This window comes from Haliotis cracherodii, unplaced genomic scaffold, assembly GCF_022045235.1.
Source record: "Haliotis cracherodii isolate W230 unplaced genomic scaffold, xgHalCrac1.p SCAF_8, whole genome shotgun sequence".
NCBI lineage: Eukaryota > Metazoa > Mollusca > Gastropoda > Lepetellida > Haliotidae > Haliotis > Haliotis cracherodii.
In genome coordinates, this window is record NW_027266341.1 from 10,546,025 (window position 1) to 10,563,980 (window position 17,956).

Consider the following 17,956-nt stretch of genomic DNA (forward strand, 5'->3'; position numbering starts at 1 on the left):
AGATGTGATTTAAGCATATTTTTATTTAATAAATGAATTTGGATTGGTAAACAAGTCATAGGTTATTACATGTGTGCAAATCTACCAGAACGCAGGATGTACATATGGACCGAATTCAAAATATCTAAATTGAGAGATTTGGTTTCATTTCCATTCCCATAAAGAACTGAATTTAAACTGTAACCTTTCAAAAAGAAAAACGAATCGTTTCTTAAAGTATTATAGTGAGTGAGTGAGTATGGTTTTACGCCGCTTTTAGCAATATTCCAGCAATATCACGGCGGGGGACACCAGAAATGGGCTTCACACATTGTACCCATGTCGGGAATCGAACCCGGGTCTTCGGCGTGACGAGCGAACGCTTTAACCACTAGGCTACCCGACCGCCCCGACCGTATTATAGTTAAGGCATGTGAAAAAGTAATGCAGTTTTTCTTCAAAGGGATACTTCCAGATACTTTATACCGCTTTGTTAAATCGACGCCTGCGACAGGACCAGAACAAGCCGGTAACTCTCGCTCAGTCCATTTTAGTGTGCCCCAGTATGATATTACTAGAAGTACTAAAAGCAAGCGGCATTAACCTACACTCACTCACTCACACAAACTGTGTTTGCAGAGAGACGCCTTGTCCTGTACGCTGTGGGGGACGGAAAGTAAGTATAGACATAAGTACATGGCCAGCCTTTGAAGTTCACGCTAGTCCGTTAGCCCGAGACTACTAAATTGTGCTGAGGACAAGTATAATTCCACTGATGGTAGTCTCATTGACTAGTAGTAATTTTGAACCAGTTGCCAACGCTTCAGTTTTACTGCTAATTGTAACTGGATGGGTGAGTGAGTTAGAATTTAACGTCGCATCTGCATTATTTCAGCCATAAAGCAAGAACTGAATGAATCAGACAATGTAAACAGTAAATCCGTTTGTCTTGTTTAGACAATTTACAAATTCTGAGGACTGGTTTTTTTAAAAACGAACTTCCAAACCTCCATGTGCAGTGTTACATACTTCAGCCCAGAAGCATACATATTTACTACCAGTTCGCTTGTTGCAAGGGGTGAATGACCTACCTACCTACCTACCTACCTACCTACCTACATACATACATACATACATATCTACCTACCTACCTACCTACCTACCTACATACCTACCTACCTACCTACCTACATACATACATACATACATACATACATACATACATACATACATACATACATACATAACTACCTAACTACCTACCTACATACCGACCGACCGACCTACCTACATACCTACATACCTACATACGTACGTACGTACGTACGTACACACATACATACATACATCACTGCACGTTTTTCAGGCTTGGTCATTTTCCAAATGCTAAAGACCCCTGCTTATTTAACGGACAGGAAGAATTTGCTCAATGTAAGTTTTTGTGGATATACCTCCACGACACCATTTAATTTCCACAACAAAAGATTTCACTTTACGCAGTTCCTTCAACGTGAGGCGCAGATCGTATCAATCGACCTTCTTACCTGGTGAGCTTCAATACCATGATAAATTACTGATTGTCTCACACCGACAACAAAATTTTGACATACTGATTCGGTTTTAATCTATTTGGTGGTGCATAAAACGCAATAGGTTTTGTTTCCTGAATTTGATCTGTACGTTTGAACAGTAATTCAGTTATATCAAGGTCGGATCCCACACGTTTCCCACTTTGGCGAAACCCACATGCACAGATATAGTTGTGTTTGTTTGTTTGTCGTTTAGCGCCGAACTCAGCAATATTCCAGCTAAATGACGGTGGTCTGTAAATAATCGAATCTGAACCAGACAATCCTGTGACTGAAATCTTGAGTGTCGATCCACGCAATCGGGATACGATGACATGCATCAACCAAGTACGCGATGTGTGACGAAACACCAAGAATCACAATCACAGTCAATCTGGGAATCGTATCAAAGGATCCTTGCGCGCGTAAGGGACGCAACTCTGCACAGCGAATAGCGTCGACTTTGATGACTACACCTACCATGTTCCAGTGAATTGCCGTTTGTAAAGGCCGGGCAGCTGTAAATGATTTGATAGCAGTACGAGGTAACAACCGAGGATTTTTCTATATTAGTTAGGGGTTAAATCATTCGCTAATCACGCGAAATACCCGGGTTTGATTCCTCACATGGGTACACTGTGTAAGTCCATTTCCGGTTTCACTAACTTTGATTTGATTTTATACACCGCTATGTGTTGATGATTCATTATATTTTTCTATTTTTTCAAGGATGTAGAAATGGAACTCTACCCCCTCAAGTTGGGGGGGATTTCATGGGCGCTCCACAGTCACTGGAGGTGGAGGGGGAATTATTTAAAGATAACTCGGGCAATCTCCACCCCCAAGTCGTGGTTACATGGGAACCACCTGCACAAGGTAACGGCTTGTACAATGTAAATATGATATATCTATATCCGACGGGTAAATACGTAACGACTTGTACAATATATATATATATATATATATATATATATATATATATATATATATATATATATATCCGACGGGTAACGACTTGCACAATGTAAATATGAGATATATATATATATATATCCGACGGGTGAATACGTAACGACTTGTACAATATATATAACTGACGGGTAACGACTTGTACAATATATATATATATATCCGACGGGTAACGACTTGCACAATGTTAATATGATATATATATATATATATATCCGACGGGTTAATACGTAACGACTTGTACACTGTATATAACCAACGGGTAACGGCTTGCACAATGTAAATATTATATATATATATATATATATATATATATATATATATATATATATATATATATATCCGGACGGATTAATACGTAACGACTTGTATAATATATATATCCGACGGGTAACGACTTGCACAATGTAAATATGATTAGTATGATAATATACATTTATATGGCATCAGCTGTTTATTCGAATGGGGGCGTCGGTAGTACTCTGCAACTGTACACTGTCTACTCTACTCTCAGACGAATAATCTACTACCGATAGACATCACTATTTTTCACGAAACATCAGAGGTGAGATGGGGTGAAATGGGGTTTAACGTCGCGTCCAATATTATTCCGTTTATATAGCGAGGTACATGCACATGTGTGTGTGTGTTTGTGTGGCTGCTTGTACTTGTCCGGACTGATGCCGATTTATAGTGCTAGCTCACTGAGATACCATGCCGCAGTTTAACATGAATACCCCATTCAGACACAGTATACTGACTCCGAGCCGACCAGTCTTTGTTTTAGCCCCTTAATGCCGAGCGCCAGACAGGGTAACAACATACCATCTTTTAACGTCTTTTGGTATGACGCGGTCGGGGATCGAATCCAAGACCTTCCGCTCTCCGGGTAGACGCTCTACCACTAGACCACGGAGGCGGTCACAAAAGACCAGAGATGGATGGACACACTATATATGTATCTCAAAACTGTACGTCTTATTGACATGTTTTATTGGGTTGTCAAAATCCGTGAGTTGTTTAAGGTTGCCTGGGATCAATCGCAGGCCTCGCGAACAAATACGTTGTGAACAAAACATGATTTCGAAGATCATCACAACATTATTCGCCGCGTCTACGCACGACCTTGAACTTCGTGTTGTAAATGAGAGTAGCGCCCCTTGAACCAAGTGGATATAGTTCTTACAAAATTACGTTCTCATGTTAAGAGATGCAGTCTCGTTTCTTGAATCTTTCCTGCTCCGCAATTGAACACATTGTGTAGCTAAACGGTAATTAAAAGTTAAAGGTGTTCTGTACAGTGGTGTCCGTCCCAATTAAATGCCTTCATAATCAACTTCATCGTTCACAAAACCTGCCAAGCATTGTCTGTTTGTTTTGTGAGTATAATTTCAAAACATTCATGTTTTAGAAAAATTTTGCCAAACCTCTGTCTATAACAAACAACATTTTGGCCAACAATTACAACTCCGTTTTGAATCTTTATCCAAAAATGGAGAATAGATTCCCGTGCCGACAGTAGTTTTATCAACCTAGAAATGTGAGCTTCAGAACTTTCTCTATCTGTTATTGCAGGTGCTGGGTTTCACAGCCTTAAAGGATTCTACGTGAAAATCTACAAAATCCCAGGGAACTCTGTGTTCCGTTGCTATGTTTTCGATTTCTCTCAAAGCAACTTTACATTAAGTGATCATAAGGTAAGACAGACGTGTATAAGGGATCTGTTGTCATAGTCTGGGTTGTCCCATTCGCTTCTGGCGTGTCTGTAGCTATACACCTCATTGTAATGGGTCCGACTTGTGTCCTCCAATCCTTCCCTGTCACACACACTTCCTCCTGTTACACGTGCAGGTTATCAATAAACACATACTTCCTCCTGTCACACGCAAGTTATCAATAAACACACACTTCCTCCTGTCACACATGCAAGTTATCAATAAACACACACTTCCTCCTGTCACACGTGCAAGTTATCAATAAACACACACTTCCTCCTGTCACACGTGCAAGTAACCATTAAACACACACTTCCTCCTGTCACACGTGCAAGTTATCAATAAACACACACTTCCTCCTGTCACACGTGCAAGTTATCAATAAACACACGCTTCCTCCTGTCACACGTGCAAGTTATCAATAAACACACACTTCCTCCTGTCACACGTGCAAGTTATCAATAAACACACACTTCCTCCTGTCACACGTGCAAGTTATCAATAAACACACACTTCCTCCTGTCACACGTGCAAGTTATCAATAAACACACACTTCCTCCTGTCACACGTGCAAGTTATCAATAAACACACACTTCCTCCTGTCACACGTGCAAGTTATCAATAAACACACACTTCCTCCTGTCACACGTGCAAGTTATCAATAAACACACACTTCCTCCTGTCACACGTGCAAGTTACCATTAAACACACACTTCCTCCTGTCACACGTGCAAGTTATCAATAAACACACTCTTCCTCCCGTCACACGTGCAGGTTATCAATAAACACACACTTCCTCCTGTCACATATGTAGTTTATCAATACTCAAATACTTCCTCACGTCAAACGTGCAAATTATCAATAATCAAATACTTCCTCCCGTCACACATGCAGGTTATCAATAAACCCACAATTCCTCCCGTAACACGTGCAGGTTATCAAGAAACACACGCTTCCTCCCATCACACATGCAGGTTATCAAGAAACCCACGCTTCCTCCCGTCACACGTACATGTTATCAATAAACCCACACTTCCTCCCGTCACACGTGCAGGTTATCAAGAAACACATACTTCCTCCCGTCACACATGCATGTTATCAATAAAACCACAATTCCTCCCGTCATACGTGTAGGTTAAAAATAAACAGATACTTCCTCCCGTTACACGTGCTGATTGTCAATAAACACCCTGCCATTACGATCTATGTGACCATGTTATTGTTTTCAGTAATGCACTCGTATACTTTCACTTCCTATCTTCAAGGAAAGCGAGACGACGTGTTTTCCCCCGTCTGTGTTTTTGTTTGTTGTGTTGTTTAATGCCGCACACAATATTCCAGCAATATGACGGCGGTCCGTAAATAATCGAGTCTGGACGAGACAATCCTGTGATTGACATCATGAGCATCGATCCACGCAATAGGGATACGATGACATGCATCAAACACGTCAGCGAACCTGACCGTCCGATCCCGTTAGTCGCCTCTGAAGACAAGCATGTTTTGCTGTGTTGTAATGAAGTGTAGTTAGTGAGTGAGTGAGTGAGTGAGTATGGTTTTACGCCGCTTTTAGCAATATTCTAGCAATATCACGGCGGGGGACACCAGAAATGGGCTTCACACATTGTACCCATGTCGGGAATCGAACCCGGGTCTTCGGAATGACGAGCGAACGCTTAAGGACTGAGTTCTATGGAGTTATATCTCAGCATAATGTATTTTACACAATTTTTGAAATTCAGCTTAAGTTCAAAAAGAAGATCCTGGGAATAGATGGTGGATCAGATCATTTATATCTCCTGGAGATGTACACACTACCCATGTCAGCAGGATCCAAGTCAAAAGGCCGGTACTTCACACTTCAGCCGTTTCAAGGTAAACTGGGGCACAAGACGTTAAAGGGGGAGAGGAAACGTTTATCGCAGAAAGCCGAAGCTTCATTTAAAAAATAAGCAAATGTAATGATTAGCTTTTCTACACAGAACGGGGTTTGACAATTCAATAAATTGGCATAGCAAGACGGATTCCCGTGTTTCGTTTATCAGCTACAGTGAAACCTCGTTTGTAGGGACCATAGTCACCGTTTATCGCAGATACTCCATTCAAAAGTCCTTGTTTTTCAGGCAGGGTAACAACAAATACCATCTTTAAAAATCTTTTGGTAGAGCGCGACTCGGTTTCGAAGCATCAACCTGCCGCTCACAGGGTAGACGCTCTATCCACTACACCACAGAGGCGGTCTATCTCTTGATAGAAACGTTACCCAATAGCCATGACTCGCTTATCCGAACGTCCTTTAATCCTCACGATCTGACGGGCGACGTTACCGCCCGGATTAACGGGGTTCCACTGAATCTCAATCCAGCGGTCAATGATTACCCCCAGTATATAAGAACATACCCGACCTTCGTGGTCCTTTTTCCAAAAAAATAGTTCTTATTAAAATGGTCCTCGAAAAGTCGAGATCATCGCTTCAACAACGTACATGTGGATGTTCTGTAGATCAAGTCTCGTCAATCACGTGCACGTCTATGTACTATAGATGCCAAGTCTCGTCAATCACGTGCATGTCTATGTACTATAGATGCCAAGTCTCGTCAATCACGTGCATGTCTGTGTAATGTAGATGTCAAGTCTCGTCAATCACGTTCACGTCAATGTACTTTAGAAGCCAAGTCTCGTCAATCACGTGCATGTCTGTGTAATGTAGATGTCAAGTCTCGTCAATCACGTGCATGTCTATGTACTATAGATGTCAAGTCTCGTCAATCACGTGCACGTCAGTGTACTATAGATGCCAAGTCTCGTCAATCACGTGCATGTCTGTGTACTTTAGATGCCAAGTCTCGTCAATCACGTGCATGTCTATGTACTATAGATGCCAAGTCTCGTCAATCACGTGCATGTCTGTGTAATGTAGATGTCAATTCTCGTCAATCACGTGCATGTCTATGTACTATAGATGTCAAGTCTCGTCAATCACGTGCACGTCAGTGTACTATAGATGCCAAGTCTCGTCAATCACGTGCATGTCTGTGTACTTTAGATGCCAAGTCTCGTCAATCACGTGCATGTCTATGTACTATAGATGCCAAGTCTCGTCAATCACGTGCATGTCCACGTAATGTAGATGTCAAGTCTCGTCAATCACGTTCACGTCGATGTACTTTAGAAGCCAAGTCTCGTCAATCACGTGCATGTCTGTGTAATGTAGATGTCAAGTCTCGTCAATCACGTTCACGTCGATGTACTTTAGATGCCAAGTCTCGTCAATCACGTGCATGTCTGTGTAATGTAGATGCCAAGTCTCGTCAATCACGTGCATGTCTATGTAATGTAGATGTCAAGTCTCGTCAATCACGTGCATGTCTGTGTAATGTAGATGTCAAGTCTCGTCAATCACGTGCACGTCAATGTACTATAGGTGCCAAGTATCGTCAATCACGTTCATGTCTATGTACTTTAGATGTCAAGTCTCCTCAATCACGTGCACGTCGATGTACTATAGATGTCAAGTCTCGTCAATCACGTGCATGTCTATGTAATGTAAATGTCAAGTCTCATCAAGCACGTGCATGTGGATATGTTGTAGATGGCAAGTCCCCCGGAGATTGGTCAGCTGCCCTTACCTACAAGGGAGACAACCGCATGGCCCCTGCCGACATCACCGTGAGATTTAGCCTGGCTCCAAAGGAATACAAGTTTTCCAGATATGTCGTGAAGCTTGTCGGAGCCCGAAATAGTCTCAATGCTGTCAACAAGTGTGAAATCGACATCAATCACGATTCCTCGTGCGAAGGCGTGGTGAGTACAGTTTTATCAGACTCTGTTCTGGTGTTTGTTCACCGAATACCTCGCATTTCATTATACACACACAAGCATTCCTGAACTAAGGATAAATTAGTTTGAAGATTTGTTGGACGTGCCAGGATCCGCTCGTCGTGGGTTCAAATCTCAATTTGTCCTGATTGTGTTTCTAGGTTTGTCAGAGCAATGCTCTTGTTTGTGGGTTTAGCCAAAGTGACAAGTCGATGACTGTCGTTATCTGGGTCTTTTCCCCCACACGCCGTGAAATGAAAGCTGAAAAAGTGTTCAAAACGGCGTTAGAACCCCACTCATTCACTAACTTGGCTGACCTAATCATGTGATTTATTTTATTTAAAGATAATCCACCAACCTACCGAGAATGCTAGTTCCATCGCGCTCACGTTCTTTGAGCTTCAGGCAGATAGGTACAAAATTCGGGTGAGTTCTTTTCTTGAAGTGTAATGTAAAAGTGATATTTATATGCCATTGTATGAGTTGGAGGAGCCTCCCGCATTAAGCTGACACGCCGTGATATCACTGGAATAATGTCCAAAGCCGCCTTAATCCCAACTCACTCACTGTTGGTTATATCGTTGGCTCATTACCGGGTTCGATTCCTGATATGGGTACAATATGTGAAGCCCATTTCTGGAATACTGCGACAAGCGGTACAAAACCCTATTCATTGAAAGCGGCGTAGGGTAGTCTAGTGGTTAAAGCTTTTGCTCGTCACACCGAAGACCCGGGTTTGATTCCCGATATGGGTACAATGAGTGAAGCCCATTTCTGGTGTCCCTGCCGTGATATTGCTGGAATATTGCTAAAAGCGGCGTAAAACCACACTCACTTACTCACTCACAGCCACTTTATCAATTATCTGAGGCGCATGTAAAATCTCTTGGTCGACTTCCCTTTCCTTGAAAACAGCCACCCACCACTTTCGTTTTATTAAACGTTTCACAGCCTGTAAACTAAACACCGTACGTTTGTTTGTTTGTTGTTTAACGCCACACTCTGCAATATTCCAGCTATATGAAAGCGGTCTGTAAGTACTCGAGTCTGGACCAGACAATTCAGTGATTGATATTATGAGCATCGAACCACGCAATTTGGGATACGATGTCATGTATCAACCAAGTCAGCGAGCCTGACCACCCGATCCCGTTCGTCGGCTCTTACGACAAGCATAGTCGCCTTTTATGGCGAGCATGGGTTGCTGAAGACCCGCGTCTTCACGGGTGGTGAACCTAAGAGGGATTGTGGGGTGACCCAGTGGCCAAAGCAGTGGCGCGTCTCGACGAAGACCCTACTTCAATTCCCAAAATGGGAACAAAATCTGAAGCCCGTTCTTGGTGTCCACTGCCGTAACGTGTCTCAAAAAATGCTAGAAGCGGCATAAAAGTCCACTGTCTCACTCCTACCAAGATTAAGTGGCCTTTTTCCTGAAAACTTGACACGTTCTGCAGATACAGCCGAAAGACTCCTACGGGTGGATGCGTGGTCGATGCCTGTGTTATCAGAAGACATCAAACACGTCCAGGCACTGCGTCTCCTGTCTGACCACGCTGACTGACTGGATTAATGTAACGCAACATGGTAGGTAGAAACCCTTATATCAGCTGGCGTAAGAGGTGAGGTGAAATGGGGTTTAACGTCGCGTCCAAGATTATTGCACTTATATAGCGACGTGCATGCACGTGTATATGTGTGTGTGTGGCTGTTTGTACTAGTCCGGACTGATGCCGATTTATAGTGCTAGCACACTGAGATACCATGCCGCAGTTTAACATGAATACCCCACTCAGACACAGTACACTGACTCCGAGCCGACCAGTCCTTGTTTTAGCCCCTTAATGCCGAGCGCCAGACAGGGTAACAACAAGTACCATCTTTTAACGTATTTTGGTATGACGCGGCCGGGGATCGAACCCCGGACCTTCCGCTCTCCGGTCGGACGCTCTACCATTAGACCACGGAGGCGGCCCAGTTGGCGTATGAAGCTACTAATGCATGATTTCATCTGATTTGTGACTTTCTTCAAAACAGTAGGTTCGGTGATGGAAACCAAACATACACATTTACTTCCCTTCTTTTATAAACCTCTATGTTGGCACTGCCATTGGACCAAACTATTCTCAGTAAGACCTGGGATAAAGTTTTACTTTTTCCCCTTTTCCACGTAAGACCTCATCCCTGCTGAAGTTTTGGACTTCAAATGTTTCAAACGTGCAATGTTCTAAAATCGAAGACAAGAATGGAAACACTTTCATAAAGGATGCTGGGAATCGAAACCACAACCTCCTGGTCAGTCAGTGAGTTGGATTAACGCCGCTTATAACAGTATTCAAATTATATCACGGCGTGTCAGCTTCATGTGGATAGAAAGCCCGAAGTGGTGCAGGTTTCAGACGTTTACAACCTTGGCGAAACCCACGAGCACTCCTGATTTGTTGTCAGGCACTCTAACCATTAGACCATGGAACTGGTTGAAAACTGGTGGTTCACGAGAAGGTACAATGTTCAGCTTATAAATCTTTACTGGACAGATATATATTACGATCGTTTCTTTGGACTGCCGTAACACACACGTTTATACGTCATTTTAAAAAAATATTATTAAATGTTGTTTCGACGGTATAACAACGGTATGGGTAGGGTCGTCAATTCTATGAAATGAGGATATCCCTCATATGCACTTCTCACTATCCCCATCCATCCTTCTCACTATCCCCATTCATCCATCTGACTATCCCCCTCCATCCTTCTGACTAACCCAATGTATCCCTGTTCATCCTTCTCTCCATCCCGGTTCACCCTTCTCACTATCCCTGTTCATCCTTCTCTCCATCCCGGTTCATCCTTCTCACTATCCCTGTTCATCCTTCTCACTATCCCTGTTCATCCTTCTCTCCATCCCGGTTCATCCTTCTCACTATCCCTGATCATCCTTCTCTCCATCCCGGTTCATCCTTCTCACTATCCCTGTTCATCCTTCTCTCCAGACCTGTTCATCTTTCTCACTATCCCTGTCCATCTTTCTCACTATCCCTATCAATCCTTCTCACTATCCCTGTCTATCCTCACTTTCCCCGTTCATCTTCTATCCCTGTTCATCCTTCTCACTATTCCTGTTCATCTTCTCACTATCCCTGTCCATCCTTCTCACTATCCCTGTTGATCCTCTCACTATCCCTGTCCATCCTTCTCTCCATCCCGGTTCATCCTTCTCACTATCCCTGTTCATCCTTCTCACTGTCCCTGTTCATCCTTCTCTCCAGACCTGTTCATCTTTCTCACTATCCCTGTTCATCCATCTCACTATCCCTGTTTATCTTTTCACTATCCTGTCCATCCTTCTCACTATCCCTGTCCATCCTTCTCACCGTCCCTGTTCATCCCTCTCACTGTCCCTGTTCATCCTTCTCACTATCCCTGTTCATCCTTCTCACTATCCCTGTCCATCCTTCTCTCCATCCCGGTTCATCCTTCTCACTATCCCTGTCCATCCTTCTCTCCAGACCTGTTCATCTTTCTCACTATCCCTGTTCATCCATCTCACTATCCCTGTTTATCTTTTCACTATCCTGTCCATCCTTCTCACTATCCCTGTCCATCCTTCTCACCGTCCCTGTTCATCCTTCTCACTGTCCCTGTTCATCCTTCTCACCGTCCCTGTTCATCCTTCTCACTGTCCCTGTTCGTCCTTCTCACTATCCCTGTTCATCCTTCTCACTATCCCTGTCCATCCTTCTCACTATCCCTGTTCATCCTTTTAACTACCCCTGTTCATCCTTATCACCCACCCTGTTCATACTTTCCATCCATCCTTCTCGCTAGTCCCTGTTCATCTTCTCACTATCCTTGTTGATCCTTCTCACTATCCCAGTTTATACTTTTCACTGTCCCTGTTCATCCATCTCACTCCCAGTATCAATCTTTCTCACTATTCCAATCAATCTTTCTCACTATCCCCATACATCCCTGTTCTGTGTTCAACAGAGGATGCCTCATCCGCACCATCGACGTCTCCAGTAGCGACAGACACCTACGCCACCTCACAAGATCCTGGGGTGGTGGAGTCAAGTTAGTATTCCTGGTTGAGTATTGATTACGAACCGAGGCTACCTTACGAAGTTGATGGACTTGTGTTGAAAATAATTAAACCGCATCTTCTAAGTATGGGTCCTTCTAAAACTTTTTTTACATTAGAAAATACCTGCATTAACAAAAAATAATCTAGATGACTGGGCGTCTTTGTCAGTAAACTACCCCTTTAACTGTCCATTCTTCTCACTACTCCATCCATCTCACTATCACTGTCTATCCATCTCACCACGCCTGCCCATACTCCTCACTATGCCAATACATAATCCCTGTTCTATGTTCAACAGAGGATGCCTCATCCGTACCATCGATATCTCCAGTAGCGAGAGACATCCTCGCCACCTCACAAGATCCTGGGGTGGTGGAGACAAGTTAGTATTCCTGACATAGATCATAAACATGTGAAATAATTCATCCGCATCTTCCTGGAAGGTGAGGTGAAATGGGGTTTAATGTCGCGTCCACTTGCACTTATATAGCGACGTGCACGTACGTATGTGTGTTTGTGTGGCTGCTTGTACTAGTCCGGACTGATGCCGATTTATAGTGCTTGCCCACTGAGATACCATGCCGCAGTTTAACATGAATACCCCAGTATACTATATACTGACTCCGAGCCGACCAGTCCTTGTTTTAGCCCCTTAATGCCGAGCGCCAGACAGGGTAACAACAAGTACCATCTTTTAACGTCTTTTGGTATGACGCAGTCGGGGATCGAGCCCCGGACCTTCCGCTCTCCGGGCGGACGCTCTACCACTGGACCACGGAGGCGGTCCTTCCTGGAAGGGTTATTCCAAGACTCATAAATTTTCACAATTGAAAATAGCTGCTTTAAGGAGAAAATAATAATTTGGTGTTTCAGAGACACACAAGTAATTTAGCCCGGGGATGGGTTTCTTTGACTCTACTGTTAGGTTAACTATCCCTTTATATTTTGTTCAGCTGTGTCACAGAGACTTATTACAGTAGTAGCGGGAACGGTTGGCGTCCTTATCGGGTGCGGCTTGGTGTGCATGGTGGTAGTTACGCAGTGGGGCAAGAAGTTGTCCAGGGGTAAGTTGAATCGTTGACCATTTTTTACTTATCATGAGGGGTCACGGGTGGCCCAGTCGTCTAAGGCGCCGCGATTTCCTGTGCAGAGTTGCGTCCCTTGGGTACGACAGAAACCTATGATTGTGGGTTCGAATCCCAGTTCGCCCCGATTTTGTTTCTAGGTTTGTCAGCACCATACCTGTGTTCGTGGATTTCACCGAAGTGGTAAACGTCTAAGACCTGCATCACTTCGGGCTTTCCTCCCACATTAAGCTGACACGCCGCGATATGGACTACTGCTAAACGCGGCGTTAAACCCAACTCACTCACTCACTACTTATCATGATTGTTTATTGCGCGTGTTTTTACACTGCTTTTAGGAATATTTCAGCAGTATCACAGGGGGGACATGGTGAGGTGAAATGGGGTTTAACGTCGCGTCCAAGATTATTGCACTTATATAGCGACGTGCATATGTATGTGTGTGTGTTTGCGTGTGTGTTTGTCTGCTTGTACTAGACGAACTAATGCTGATTTAGAGCGCTAGACGCAGTTGAATATGAATACCCCACTTAGACAGTATGCTGACTCCGAGCCGACCAGTCCTTGTTTTAGCCCTTAATGTCGAGCGCCAGACAGGATAACAAGTACCAACTTTTAACGTCTTTTGGTAGGCGAGCGGCCAGGGATTGAACGCAGGACACCAGGAATGGGCTAGAACCCGGGTGTTCGGCATGATGAGCTAACGCTTTAACCACTAGGCTCCCCCACCGCATCTACTTGTCATGATGACACAGCACTAGTGTCAAGTTGGTGTTTGTGGTGTAGACCATCCTTACACGTGACCGTCGCTTCAATGTAGATCCTGCTGTACTTGACAATGGTGTTAGAATCTACTTGTGATAGAGGTTGATGTGATATGAAATGGACTGTAACATCGTGTTCAAGATTATTGCATAGTTGGTTGGTTTGTTGTTTAACGCCGCACTCAGCAATATTCCAGCTATATGACGGCGGTCTGTAAATAATTGAGTCTGGACCAGACAATCCAGTGATTAATGTCATGAGCATTGATCGATGCAATTGGGATACGATGACATGCATCAACCAAGTCAGCGAGCGTGACCACCTGATCCCGTTAGTCGCCTTTAACGACAAGCATAGTCACCTCTTATGGCAAGCAGGGGTTGCTGAAGACCTATTCTTCCCCGGAATCTTTACGGGTCTATTGCACAGATATTGCAATGCGCATGCATGTGTTTGTGTGTGTGGCTGCTTGTTCTAGCCAAAACGAATGCCGGTTTTATAGTTCAATCCTACTGAGACACCAAACCTAAGTTTAACATGGATCCCCCATTCAGACACAGTATGCCAACTGCAACTTGTCGCAAGCCACAGTATGGTGCTGACAAACCACAGACCCCTGTGAATCCCTGCAAATTTGAAAAACAAGAACAACTATAAATAAATATCCTGCTTTGCAAACTCAACCCGATTCTTTTTATTTTATTTCTAGCAACACAGCGTTTCATGTATAACAGCATCCCAACCCGTGACCTTGGCCACGGCACACACAGTCGACCTGGTATGAACAGTTTTAACATGTAATAGTTCCCAATGTGCCAATCTCATTCAAATCAGATCTAAGTTCTCCTGCCGCTAAACAAAGGTCTGAGAACATCCCATTACGGGTCACGTCAGAACGACCTTTCGCGAACTTTGACCGACCACTGAAATGAATAACAAGAAGTCGACATCAGCGTTTAGAAAGCAGCTTTCTCGAGCTTTCGGCACTCGTTTCAACCTGGCGACTTCCATTTCAGACTACGCTTAAAATCATGTTGACACAGTTCTCGATTAATATTTTGAAAACTGAACAAACGAACATTCCGAAATGTCTAATATATGGTTGAGATTGTATGGCAGTGCTTCCCACGTACTGTGCAACGCCTCCTCTATTCAAATGTTTATTCCACGGGAGCGAGAGATAGACCATAATTTTGACGGAATCAGTCGTACGGGTCGTAACTGTCATTCGGAATACCCTGTGTTAACGTTTTCGAGTTTGCATGATTAGAAAACACACTGTCACTTTCAGGATCTGATAAGCGACGCTTTGATTGGTTGGATGAAAGGTCGTTCTGACGTGACCCATAATGTGTCTTCAGATTTGCTTAGCGATAGCGAGAGCTAAGATCTGATTTTAATGAGATTGCCAATCTGCAAAAGTAACGTCTTATGATCTTTTTAGGGACAATGTATGTTTTGTGGCAGACCAAAAACATTTCAACAGAATCAAATTTTCTTTATCAAGCATTTTCTGGGACCAATTAAGTTTATTCCATAAAACCCAGCCCCTGTCCCCTCAGAGTATCAAATGGTCAGACCATGTCTTTTCTAGTTAGACATTACATAATCTCCTCGCTTCTTCTTGAAAGAGTCAAGTGTACTGGTGATCAATATATAATGTCATATAGCCCACGTTGTCAAAATAATATAAATACTAGTGAAGATGCGAGTTAGAATATATCTTCAGCAACCTATGCTTGCCGTAAAAGGCAACTATGCAGTCAAAAGAGCCGACTAAAGGGTTCGGGTGGTCAGGCTGGCTGACTTGGTTAATGGATGTCATGGTATCCTAAAATCATGCTCATGATGTCAATCACTGGATTGTCTGGTCCTGACTCGATTATTTACAGGCCACCGTCTTATAGCTGAAATATTGCTGAGTGTGGCGTTAAACAAAAAAATAAACCAAAGATTGTGCCTGATGAAGATATTAATGTAACAGTGTTATGATTTCTCCAATGGGAATGAACACAAACTATTTATTTATTAGTTCAAGAACCGTTATCCATGCAACGCTTTCTAACTGAATGTGTTTATGTTGCAGCTCTTTATGTGAGGAAGGTTTACTTGATGTATGCGGAAGATCACAAGGACCACATGAATGTGATCACTAATTTGGCCAGCCATCTCAAGAACCATTGCTGCTGTGAGGTCTTCTTTCTTCGCTGGTTCCCACGAGCAGTCCAGACAATGGGAGTCTACCAATGGATTCTCACACACATCGATCAGGCTGACTTCGTGATCATCATCAACTCGGAGGCAGCGTTCAAACTTTTTGAAACTCGCAACACCAACGCATCTCTGAGAAGATTGGACGAGGGCCCAGAGGGCGACATCTTCTCTCCGGCCCTCACGCATGTCATGGCGAAGTCATCGGAGCCAGGGTTCTTCAAGAAGACCATCCTAGCCCACTTTGACTACACGGATGAGGACTTCATCTTGAAGGAGGTCAGTCCCGGTGTTCAGTACATGTTGCCGAAACACTTCAAGGAGTTCCTGTGTCACATCCATGAGATGAGTGGACAGTCTGATCTTGATGACATGGTTAACCTACATGCAACTTCAAGCGGGCGACAGTTACTGGAGGCCATAAGAAAAGCCAAACATTTCCAAAAGTCGGACCCACAATGGTTTGATAAGAGGTTCTATCGTCAAGAGGATTCAGCCTATGACTCCCTCAGCGAGTCCAAATGTGACAGTCCAGTGGGAGTGGATGACTCTGTCTCCATAGCAACAAGACCTCTTAGAGGAATATACACACGTCCTTCCAAATCTGACAATGCTGATGCGGACGACCTCAAAAGCACTGTGACATACAACACTGATTATGCCAGGGCTCATGGGGACTATGTTTTTGATGTGATCCCCCCGAGTGAAGTCTCAGTTGGGGCTACAACAGAGTTCTTATACAGACAGTTGGACAGCATCAATAAGCAGAATGAAAATAACTCTATCGGCTTTATCCCTGTTCGTACAGTGCGAACAGAAATGGATGAAACTTCACTGTCTACTTACATGGTTGACCCTCCAGATGCTGCTGGCCAAGGAGACTCCCAGCCTGACAGTCCTATCTCTGTGGAGGGCAGAGACGTGTAGATTTTCATAAATGTGGAAGATTGAGAGAGCAGGTAGAATGAACACTGTATTGGACAGTGTTTAGTACATAATGATTTTTTCTACATTGGTGAAACTGACGAAACAATGGAATTCATTTCTTAACATTCTATCGTTGAAATATATTTCAACACAATGACCTCTTTTTATAAATTTTAGGGATGTTTGCCTTTAGTTCCCTCAAACTATTTCATATGCAATCTGCGTTCAGATCACAGATTGCCCCAAAACACATCTCTGCACACTGTTACCTCCAAATCATCCTCCCAAGGCAAGGGAGTTAACTGACTAGAACAGTCCAGATTCCACCCTTGCTGAACTAGGCTGGAATTTCGTGGCTCGATCGTAGCACTATCAATGGCTATTCTGTCTTTCTGTGTTCCTCCTATCGACGATATACCCTATCGATTCCACCGCTCATATCACTTGCATTTGCTTAAAACAAAATGGCAGCACCCAGTCAAGACAATCTGATTGATCATCAACATTTATTTTGTCATCTTTCCTCACGAAGTGCATCAAATCACTTGAGCGCCTTCATTAAAAACATGAAAAGATTTGGAAAATATCTGTTGTCACTTAGTATACATAATACATGCTTTGCAAATCCTGCAGTCGACCAAAAGCTGGATTGAAATCATTCAAATACACTCTTACCTCCAAATTTCCACTTATCAAAATCAAACTTTGTAATGCACCTCTCCTATTGGTATAGAAACTGTGCCCCCAATTGGTTGGATTATGTAAAAACAAATCTAATTAAAAAATGAAAAAAGCTTTATATTTTCAGAAAATCTAAACATTGAAATCAGACTTTGC

General features: G+C 43.3%; 1 protein-coding gene across 3 annotated transcripts in view; it reads left to right on the forward strand.

Moving 5' to 3' along the window:
• Positions 1-17,341, forward strand: part of LOC139449378 (interleukin cytokine receptor-related protein 1-like) — a 31,346-nt gene extending 14,005 nt beyond the window's left edge. The window contains exons 2-13 of one of the 3 annotated variants that reach the window (XM_071230734.1): positions 619-655; positions 2,277-2,423; positions 4,092-4,213; positions 5,974-6,106; positions 7,824-8,035; positions 8,396-8,476; positions 9,505-9,634; positions 12,038-12,121; positions 12,430-12,513; positions 13,085-13,195; positions 14,691-14,759; positions 16,068-17,341. In XM_071230734.1, coding sequence (XP_071086835.1) covers positions 619-655; positions 2,277-2,423; positions 4,092-4,213; positions 5,974-6,106; positions 7,824-8,035; positions 8,396-8,476; positions 9,505-9,634; positions 12,038-12,121; positions 12,430-12,513; positions 13,085-13,195; positions 14,691-14,759; positions 16,068-17,119 — 2,262 coding nt within the window. In that variant the 3' untranslated portion in view covers positions 17,120-17,341. The remainder of the gene's footprint in view (positions 1-618; positions 656-2,276; positions 2,424-4,091; positions 4,214-5,973; positions 6,107-7,823; positions 8,036-8,395; positions 8,477-9,504; positions 9,635-12,037; positions 12,122-12,429; positions 12,514-13,084; positions 13,196-14,690; positions 14,760-16,067) is intronic. The other 2 variants (XM_071230736.1, XM_071230735.1) reach the window with 2 other exon arrangements.
• Positions 17,342-17,956: the final 615 nt, after the last annotated feature.